Source organism: Podarcis vaucheri (genome assembly GCF_965113315.1).
Source record: "Podarcis vaucheri genome assembly, chromosome: 3".
In the NCBI taxonomy this organism is placed as follows: domain Eukaryota; kingdom Metazoa; phylum Chordata; class Lepidosauria; order Squamata; family Lacertidae; genus Podarcis; species Podarcis vaucheri.
Window position 1 is genome coordinate 71077396 of NC_138761.1, and position 10486 is coordinate 71087881.

At 39.6% G+C, this 10486-nt stretch overlaps 1 protein-coding gene across 4 annotated transcripts; it reads right to left on the bottom strand.

Annotated features, from left to right (window-relative positions):
- Positions 1-11: 11 nt before the first annotated feature.
- LOC309529297 (nephrocan-like) lies at positions 12-10483 on the bottom strand. Of its 4 annotated transcripts, none has more exons than XM_082217147.1 (4): positions 10380-10483; positions 4561-4705; positions 1151-2052; positions 12-470 (listed from the first exon to the last, which is right to left on the bottom strand). In XM_082217147.1, the coding sequence occupies exons 1-4, from the start codon at positions 10388-10390 to the stop codon at positions 23-25; spliced, it is 1506 nt and encodes a 501-aa protein (XP_082073273.1). In that variant the 5' UTR covers positions 10391-10483; the 3' UTR covers positions 12-22. The 4 variants fall into 4 exon arrangements, with proteins under 4 accessions (XP_082073273.1, XP_082073275.1, XP_082073274.1 ...); XM_082217149.1 differs by having other exon boundaries at positions 10270-10400; XM_082217148.1 differs by lacking the exon at positions 10380-10483 and adding an exon at positions 9638-9926.
- Positions 10484-10486: the final 3 nt, after the last annotated feature.

Consider the following 10486-nt stretch of genomic DNA (forward strand, 5'->3'; position numbering starts at 1 on the left):
AGCAATTTATTGGGACTTCTGTTTAATATATTTCATAATCATAATAATCATCCATGTTTACTCTGAGACTGGAGGGATTATCAACGCTTGTGTTCTTTCCTATTTCTTCTCCTTCTTCTAATGAATACAGATTGTTGTGTGCACACAATTGCAGAACCTTTCTTGAAGACATCCAGCTTTCACCCTGGTTTTCTGCTGGTGCTTTACATTGTCCTCCTTTAACATCTATGCCTTTGGCTGTGAGCACCCTTCTGGTTTTGAGGAATTCGCAAGTGCAATTCCATGGGTTGCTGTCCAGATATAGGTATCTGAGTCGAGGTAAATATTTCCAGAGATTGTGATCTATGGTGGATATATTGTTGTTCCGTAGGTTTAAAACCTGCAGGTGCCTTAAATTCCTCAGTTCCTGCTCCTTAATTCTTTGTATGCTGTTTCCTTTCAGATCCAGTCTGGCTAGTCTATGTGGGAGTCTGAAGTAAAGAAAGAAACATTGTTTTATGTAGTATCTTAAAACAAGAAGCCTGTCATTAGGATGAGAAATAATGCCTTGCCTGAAGGCCACCCAGTTAGCATTATAATAGAAAAGTGATTTGAAACCAATTTCTTGCACATAAACCAGACTAGGAAGTAATTTGAGCAAGGACTCATCTTTGGAATACAGTGGTTTAGACTAAATTGGTTTCCTGGGAGGCATGAGTCCTGGCGCCTGTGTTTAGAAATCAGATTCTGGACTCAGAAATCCGGCCACCGCACTGAAATAAGTGGCATGTATGCTGTTTGCACATTGATCTGTTCTGAAGCAATATCAATCTCTATTCATTATTTGTTAGATTGATATCCCACCATTTTGCCATTCAGCTCAAGGCAGCATGCACAGTCACCCCTCCCCATTTGATCCTGGCAACAGGCCTGTGAGGTAGGTTAAGATGAGAAACAGTGAGTTGCCTAGCGTTCTCCAGTGAATTTCATGGCCGAGTGGGGATTTGAACTAGGGTTTCCACAGTTCTCAGCTGACTTTATCATTATGCCACACTGGCTTTAATTTATCCCAGTCATTTAAGTATTTTGCAGTGGCAAACTTACAGTTTTCTTACAGTTTTTTTTACAGTTGTTGCAGGTGTGAAAAGGGGAGCCCAATCCAGTCACATACCTTAATGGAATAGAGCCAAGTAGATTTTGTTCAAGTGCCAGATTAGACAGTTGCGTGCAGTTCTGAAGTGCCCCATCTTCAAATGTGGCAACAACATTGTTGTCAAGGAAGAAGTGCTTTAGGCTATGTAGTTCCCTGAAATCTTGCGCCTTTATTCTTTCAATCAGGTTATTGCTGCAATCAAATTTCTGTAGCGTGACTGGTAATCTGGATGGGATTATCTGGAGCTTGTTCCCAGACAGCTCCAGTCTAGTTAAACTGGAAAGAAACTCTGCACCCTCAAGTGATGAAAGCTGATTTTCAGACAGGAAAAGCTCTGACAAGTTTGCCATTTGCCTCATATCTCCAAATTTTAGCATTTTGAACTGGTTTCTCTCTAACTTCAATGTCAATAAAGATGCAGGCAGATCTGAAGGGGTGCTTGTCAGTAAATTGCCATTTAAGTTGAGAAATAGCAAATTGCAAAGAGATATAAAAAATCCTCCTGAGAAAGATTGCAGCTTATTGTTTTCCATGCTAAGATACTTTAGGTTGGGTAGGTAAAAGGCTCCAGACACATATTCCATATTATTTCCATCCAAAGTCAAACTTTGTAAGCTGCTGAGAGAGGAGAGAGTACTAAAAGAAAGAGCCAAAATCACATTGCTTTGTATTTCAAGTACCCTTAATTTTTGTAAACCTTCAAAATTAGATTCATGTACAACACTTATTAAATTGTCCCCCAGCTTCAGTACTTCAAGGCCTCCTGGAAGCAAGGTAGGTATGTGCCTTAGTTTATTTTTCCGAAGTTCCAAGGTCCTCAATGCATCCAGAGCTTTGAAAGTGTTATTCTCTATTGATTCTGTCCCACTCCAGGTCAGAACAAATTCTTCAAGCGCACACATGCTGCTGATGTCAGTTACCTAAAGGACAAAAGCCACAACAAAATTATTTCTGGCCAAACTAATTCAGAGATGCATTTAGTTTCATGGAATGACCACAAATCATCATTCAAATAAATGGGAGTTATGCAAGAACAATATTATACTGTACGTGAGCATGATTTAATTTTAGCCAAACTAGACTTTGTCCATGTTTCATGGCAAGTTGGAGCCCTCTAGAGGCTTGGCATGGAACAAACACTATACTATTCAGATTTACCCAGGAGTAAACCCCACTGAGCTCTAATATTTACAGTGCATAGGCTAGCAATGTAAAGATTAGAATATTATGAAAATTAGAATTGCTGAGTTTCCTTCTCGGATACATGTCTTAATTAGAATGTGCCTTTAGAAACATTAGTATTTCAAATTAAACAAAGCATTTGTTAGTTATAAAACAATATTTCTGTTGAATTTAGAAATATATCTTTTCATGATTCAGCAGTAAAAAATTAATGAACTGAAAATAATTTTTTTTTAATAATATAAAGAACGATATCCAATATATGGCAACACTATTCTGATTCGAGAATTGAAGTGTTGTGAGTTGTAGAACCACGGATTTTTAAATTACTTAGTTTGGCTTGACTGTGTGCTTTATTTGAAATATCTTCATACATCAGTTTAGAGATGGTTTCTATTTTTGTAGAGCACACAAGAAAATGCTAGCATCATCTCATGACATAAATTTTGGCACTTCTTTTAGAAGTTTTAAGAAGAAAGAACGAAACAGCCCTTTGTGCAAAGGTGCTCTACATGTTTGTGTTACAACTGGCTATCCGGTCAGTAGTTGACAAAATAGTCAATTACCCTGATAAGAACCTCCATTTTTCTTTTCTGGTCATGACATGCAAATACTATTTTTCTTGCCCATGAAATTGTGACTACACTTTGTACTAATGAGCAAACAAACCTATTTGTGTAAGAACATTTATTGGTCTGTCTAATGTACAAGAGGTAAAAGTAAATTTTGGCTGTAATAAACAGATCTGTCCACACATATTAGAGCAACATTTGTCAGACAGGGTCAGTTATGGTTTTCAATCAAGGGCGCATTGGGTGGCAAACCCAAGATTTGCTGCTATGTAATCACCCACAACTGTGGCTAATACTCTGTGTGTATACAGACCCTCCTAGTGTCCCTATTTTCCAGGGATGTCTCTGATTTAAATAAGTTGTCCTGGTTTCTTATTTGATCCTAGAATGTGCCGCTTTTTCTGCTTATTTGCTTATTAAAACTTAAAGGGACAGGAGTAGGCTATGCCATTTGGCAACACTGTTGCAGAACTACCAATACCATGCATTGAACTTGTACAGAGGAAAGGTTATTTTTTGTACATGTTAAAATGAAATAAATTTATTTTTCCTCAATGGTAATGGAAAACAGCTGTATAACATCATAAATATTTGAATATTATGGATGATATTTAATATATGACAATACTATTCTGCTGCTAGAACTTACCTGCTACAAGTCATATGCGTTATGTTTTAACCCCATGATTTGCCCAAGCATTTGTGGGTTACTGATAACAACCTCTGATGGATAGTCTGGCTATTGTTTGTCTTTTAGTCTGCTTATTTATGTGCTTTTATTTACCTTGTTTTAATTATTATTTTATTAAGTTGTGTTTAACTGTCAATTTTTATGAAGTACAGTATAAAAATATGCCGTGTGTTATATAGAACAGATGTGTTATATAGAACAGATGTGGGGAACCTTTCGCCCTCCTAAGGTTGCTGAACTACGACTCCCATCATCCCTTGCCCTTGCTGGGGTTGATGGGAGTCACAGTTCAGCAACATTTGGAGGCAGTGGCGTAGCGTAGGTTGTCAGCACCCGGGGCAAGGCAAGTAATATGCGCCCCCTAACCCGTGGATTTGCGCCCCCTAACCCTAATCCCCAGATGTTGTGCCCGGTGCGGCCGGCCCCCCCTGCACCCCCCACGCTACGCCACTGTTTGGAGGGGCCTGTGGTTCCCCACACCTGACACCAAGCATGGGGAAGTGTTCTCTAAAATTCAGAAGGGAACACTGGATGGTGGTTTTTATTTACACAAAATAAAAGGGAGCATATCTTGTTCCATGTTTTAAACTGAACTTTGTAGCCCAAGGCTGTGCATTCAGAACTAAGGTAATAATAATAATAATAATAATAATATAATAATAATAATAATAGGCTTAGATCTGAGTTCATAGCCCTGGGCTACAAGGTTCAGTTTAAAACATGGAACAAGATGATGATGATGATGATGATGATGATGATGATGATTAGCAGACACATAGGAGAAGAGGGCTCCTGATATTGTAACAGCAGTATAGGAAAGGAAATATCTGTAGTGGCAATTCTAACCCCACCCTCCCAATAAAACCTCCAGTACCAAATTTTGCATCCTATACAAAGATTGCATATGTAATAAGTCTGCCCTCTTTTGCACCTTGCCACTCTAATTTGAAAATGTAGGTTAGCTGATGAATAAACCATCCTACCTGGAGGTGTTTGATCTTGCCATGGCTGATGTAAATTCCCCTGGTAGTTTTAGCAATCTCTTTAGGCACTTCTCCAACTCTGTAGCACTGCACTCTCCCTGCCAAGTCACAGTGGCATTTTCGCGGGCATGTGGGGGTTTGAGCTCTGCAAAGATAAAACAAGAGGAGTAAAAGGCAAAACCGCTGCATTTTCCTAAATAGCACCTTCCCGAGCAGCACCATCTTAAATGTGAGCTGCAGCATGAATTTAGGTGCCATGTGTTCTTTTATACCGTAACACCTGATAAAAAGATAATACAGATGCAGTGTTTTACCTTTGTTTAAAAGAGAGGGAACAGAAAATACAATCTCTTAACTTCCTTGGGTTAAAATATTCACAGGCATCACAAAGAGCAAAAGGTTTAAACAATGATAAGGAATCTTTATTCTGGCTGGCATGGAAATTGATCGTATTTATTGGCTGTTGCCTAATCTGCAAACACTTCTGTTATCTGTAGTTTCCTAGTTTGGTTAAGTGTGACACCACAGAATGAGTTGGGAGAAAAGATAAAGAGCTGTTTTATAGTGGGCTATAAAATTTTTGGATTTTCAATGACCCCGTATTAAAAAGCATCAGGAAAAAGACCCTGAAGCTCCTCTTTCATCCTGACACACAAACATAGTTGCATGATTGATCCAGAGGAATCAAGCCAGTTTACTTTGTTTTTAAAATATACTATATTTTACATAGATTTCTATATTTTACATAATTCAATTACTGTTATTGACAACATTTATTTTGAGTTATTTTAAAATGTCTATATATGTTGTGAACCGCCCTGTGATCTTCAGATGAAGAGGGACATACAAAATTCATAAACAACAACAACAACAACGTTGTCTGGTGCAAAAATGTCACTTGAAGAACTTGTGTATCTTTTGTTTTCCTAGGATTTAGTTACTGAAAATCTGTAATGCTGGAAGGCTGATTTACTATCCTCTGCTTTTCATCTGTGGATTCTGTTCCCATTTCACCTCTCACTCACCCAGAACTCCTGTACTCTTTACAGCTGGAGGAAAAAAAATTAATGAATGAATAATTCCTCATAATCACATCAACATCTTTAAGAATTCAGGTCTTCTCTATCCAGGTCTAACACTGTTCAATAGTCTGCATGAGCTCTTTGCTTTCAAACCCAAAGTCGGAGTGATCACTGTATTTGTGCATAAAATTATTTTATTTTTATTTTTTATAATAATTTTTATTGCATTTTTTCCAAATTACAGAAAGAACAAAAGGAAAGGCAGAGTAGAAGAAAAAAAAGAAAAAAGAACAGAAATTCACAACCATTTCAACAACTTATTTCAAATTTCCATTGGACTTCCCCACATCTCCCACATAATGCATTCTTGATAATAAAGTTATCAGCAAATTATACCCTTATTTCGTGTGTTTCTTTATATTTTCAGTTACAATTTAAGTTTAAATCTCTTATTCTCCATTTACTCTAAAAATATAACATAATGTCATTTTTACCCATTTAAACTTTGATTCTTTCATGAATGTTATCAAATTCATAGATAATTAAATTTCATTGCTGGGGCTAACGTTCCAAATCATACGGCGTCTTATATTTCATACAACTTATAATACTTTTGCAAATAGTCTTTAAATTTTTTCCAGTCCTCCTCCATTGCCTCTTCTCCCAAGTCTCGGATCCTTGCAGTCATCTCGGCCAGTTCCATGTAGTTCATCAATTGCGTCTGCCAATCCTCCAGTGTGGGCAAATCTTGAGTCTTCCAATGCTTAGCAATAAGGATTCTTGCTGCTGTTGTAGCATACATAAAAAAAGTTCTATCCTTTTTTAACACCTTCTGGCCGACAATGCCCAGAAGGAAGGCCTCTGGTTTCTTGGGGAAGGTGTACTTGAACACCTTTTTTAACTCGTTATAGATCATTTCCCAAAAGGCCTTCAATCTTGGACAAGTCCACCAGAGGTGAAAGAATGTCCCTTCAGCCTCCTTGCATTTCCAACATTTATTGTCAGACAAATGGTATATCTTAGCGAGCTTGACTGGGGTCATGTACCACCTGTATACCATTTTCATAATGTTTTCTTTCAAGGCATTACATGCCGTAAATTTCATACCGGTGGTCCATAACCTTTCCCAGTCCTCAGACATAATATTGTAACCAATGTCTTGAGCCCATTTTATCATGGCTGATTTAACTGTCTCATCCTGAGTATTCCATTTAAGCAGCAAGTTGTACATTCTCGATAATACCTTGGTCTTTGGTTCTAACAACTCTGTCTCAAGTTTCGATTTTTCCACCTGGAATCCTATTTTTTTATCTAGCTTAAATACCTCATTAATTTGGGCATAGTGTAGCCAATTTTGCACCTTGTCCTTTAATTTTTCAAAGCTCTGCAACCTCCAATTACCTCCAATGTTTTCTATTATTTCCCAATATTTCGGCCAATATGCCTCCATATTGGATGTTATCTGAGCTTTGGCCTCTATTGGTGAAATCCACCTCGGAGTTTTACTTTCCAATAAGTCTTTGTATTTTTTCCAGACCATATATATTGCTTTTCTGACAATATGGTTTTTGAACATTCCATGTGTTTTCCCCTTGTCATACCACAAATACGCATGCCAACCTAACGAATTGTTGAAGCCTTCCAGATCTAGGACATCAGTGTTTTCCAATAAGATCCAATCTTTCATCCAGCAGAAGGCCGCAGCTTCATAATATAACCTTAAGTCCGGCAGGGCAAACCCCCCTCTCTCCTTTGCATCAGTTAGTATTTTAAACTTTATTCGGGGCTTTTTGCCCTGCCAGACAAACCTAGAAATATCCCTCTGCCACTTTCCAAAACATTCCACTCTGTCCACGACCTGCAAGGCTTGAAACAAAAACAACATTTTTGGCAAAACGTTCATTTTTATAGCTGCAATTCGGCCTAACAAGGATAATTTCAATCTTGACCAAATTTCTAGATCTTTTTTGACTTCTGACCAACATTTTTCATAGTTATCTTTAAATAGATTCAAATTCTTAGAAGACAGATTGACCCCCAGGTATTTCACTTTTTTAACAATGTTTAGTTCTGTTTCCTTCTGAAACCCCTCTGTTTCAGTAACCGTCAAGTTTTTCCCTAACACCTTAGTTTTTTGTTTGTTCAGCTTAAAACCCGCCACCCGACCAAATTTCTGAATCAATTCCAAAACTCTTTTTGTACTAGGTTCTGGCTCCTGTAATGTTAAAACCAAGTCATCTGCAAATGCTTTCAGTTTATATTGTTTCGCTCCGACCCGTATTCCTTGTACCTGCCGATCCTCCCTTATCATATTCAGCAAAACCTCCAGGACTAAAATAAACAACAGAGGGGATAGGGGGCACCCCTGGCGTGTTCCTTTTTCAATATGAAGTTCTTCTGTCACCACATTGTTCACTATCAACTTAGCTTTTTGTTCTGAATAGATTGCCTCTATTCCATTCTCAAACCCCCTTCCCACTCCCATCCCTTCCAAGTTTTTCTTCATAAATTTCCAAGAAATGTTGTCAAAGGCCTTCTCCGCATCAATAAAAATTAACACTGCTTTGGTGTTAATATTTGTTTGTAAAAGTTCCAGAATGTCGATAATATTCCTAGTGTTATCAAACAAATGTCTACCTGGGAGAAAGCCTGCTTGGTCCTTTATATTCTTGCACTTTCCTTGTTTGTGTTTGCTGCTGGTTTTATTGCTGGTTTGTTACTTGATATGGATGGTTTTACAAGTTATTGTTTTACGGATGTAAGACATCTTGGACAATTTAATTAGGAAGGCAGGATCAAAAAAGGTGTTAGGTAATTAAGAAGTTCGATGGACAGTATGTCCCCTGCTTAAAAACAAACAAACATGAACAGGGATTTGTCCTTGGATTCTGGTATTTGAATGAACCACACCTGTCAGTGATAATAATCTTTATGACAGGGCAATGTTTGTTGTACTGTTTCTACCTATGCCTCTTGATGAAAAAGAGTTTGCTGTCTTATCAGGAGCAAATGCTGCACCCCTCGATACACAAAGTCATTCTGAAAATTCAAAGGAAGCTGCTACTTTCCATGGTCCTTCCAACCAGCAAAGGGATAGAGGCCTTCCAGAAATTTTAAAAGCCTTCCCATTTATTTAAGACTGCAATCATATGCACACATGCTAAAAAGCCGCACTAATATAGTGGGATTTGCCTTTGAGTACACATGCGCATAATTGGACTATTATGCTAGCTCCATCCAGAGCCAGTAACACCGAATTTGGTCAGACAGGTTGTAGGTGCTAAGATTCCTCTTTGTAGTTACATTGTATTCAAACAAAGCAGCACAAAGGTGGAGGGAAGGAATCCTTAGCAGCCTAAGTATTGTTTTGTTTTTTTAAGGGATCAAACAAAATTCTTCCCAAAATGATAGGGTATTGCAGTACATAAAGTATCACTGCTGATTCTTGCCATTTATTTAAATGACTAAACTCCTGTTCTTAGAAATGCTGAGTCTTCAAATAAGCTTTTAAAAAATCTTCCAAGTTTGTAAAAATCGGATGGGTGGAGAGCAGATTTTTTAAATAAGTGTTTTAGGATATGTGATGCTAGCACACCTGTCCAAGTTATATTCTTGGAGGATAGGTGGGAGGAAAGCAATTCTGTTCCCCCTATAACACAATATATTCGCCCAAGTAGAAGGAAAATGTGATTACCACACAGCAGATATGCTAACAGGTTTGTTTGTATCCCACTTCTTAAGTACTGTGTTACTCCCTGCACAAATGGAAGTAAGTTTGGATGGTCTATTAGGGGACAGGCTAGTAAACTGCGAATTCACTGTGACTCTGAACACAACAAATGGAAAGGATTTCAAGCCTTATTCAAGCCTATGAGGTATTTAGGGAACTTTCCACGCTAATCATTTAGAATGTAAGCCTCAGGTAAGGGATGGTTTTTTTCACACTGTCGTACAATGCCATTTTTTTTTTAATGTTTCTTGTCTGCTGCAACAGTTCGTACGTCTAATCTCGAGACGGAGCTTTCTAGGGCCAAAAGAGCCTTTTTTTTTTTTACTCGGGAACAAGCAGTGTTTCCTTCCGATCCCGCCTTCAGTGCTTGCACTTGTGTAGAGCTCGAGTAGTGGGGGCAGAAGGTAGATCCGGCTGATCGCAGTAGATCGGGAAGGGTCTCTGACTTCCAGCAACCAAACGTCCTTTCCTCACTAAAACAAAAACCTAACCTGGCATGGACTGTTGAGCACAAGAGCTCAGTTAAGACCTCAAGTTAAGTGCTAGCACTGGAAACAAGTGCCTTGGCTCAGAATGTGCCCAGAGAAAGACACCTTGTTCTTTAATTCCAAGCCCTTAGCGCTCAGAAACGGACTCAGGAAACCTCCCCGTCGCCTCGCGCTCTCTCCCGCGCGGCTTCCTAACGTCAATACGAGCTTCCGACGGACCAATAAGCAGCAGCACTGCAGGTTGCTATTGCCGCCCGCTGTGGGAAACAAGACGCTGGGCTAGACAGGCCTGTCGAGGAAGATCCAGGAAGGATCTTCTCACGTCTTTAAGCGAATGAGAACCAGACCGAAAGCCCGGTTGCTAAACTCGCGCCGTCCTCGAAGTAGAGCTGCGCCGCAGCGCCCCCTCTGGCAGAGAGCAGCAGCGCCCGTCGATCGACGATTTGTGGGGAATCTCGGCCCAACCGACCTGACTGCCGAAGAAGCCTCCGTTGTGGCAGGCCGAAGAAGCCGAGCGCCGATCTGCTCGGCAGCGGTTTTCCGGCGTTGCCCTACCGGGTGACAGAAGCGAAGTCGCACCTAGCGCGCATGCGCCGCCCCCACCTCACCCCTCGTTCTCCCTCAGCCGCTGCTCCGCCCTCGCCGCTCTCGAGCTCAGGCCGACGCTTCCCTGTCCCGCCTCGCCT

What these genes read in the sequence shown, in the direction of transcription:
- LOC309529297 (XM_082217146.1), bottom strand. Translation starts at nt 4,818, where the DNA reads ATGGCACCTAAATTCATGCTGCAGCTCACATTTAAGATGGTGCTGCTC. An exon ending in GCAAGATCAAACACCTCCAG is followed by an intron (nt 2,053 to 4,560) that starts GTAGGATGGTTT and finishes TTTGTCCTTTAG; the next exon opens with GTAACTGACATCAGCAGCAT. An exon ending in CTTGGCTCTATTCCATTAAG is followed by an intron (nt 471 to 1,150) that starts GTATGTGACTGG and finishes TCTTTACTTCAG; the next exon opens with ACTCCCACATAGACTAGCCA.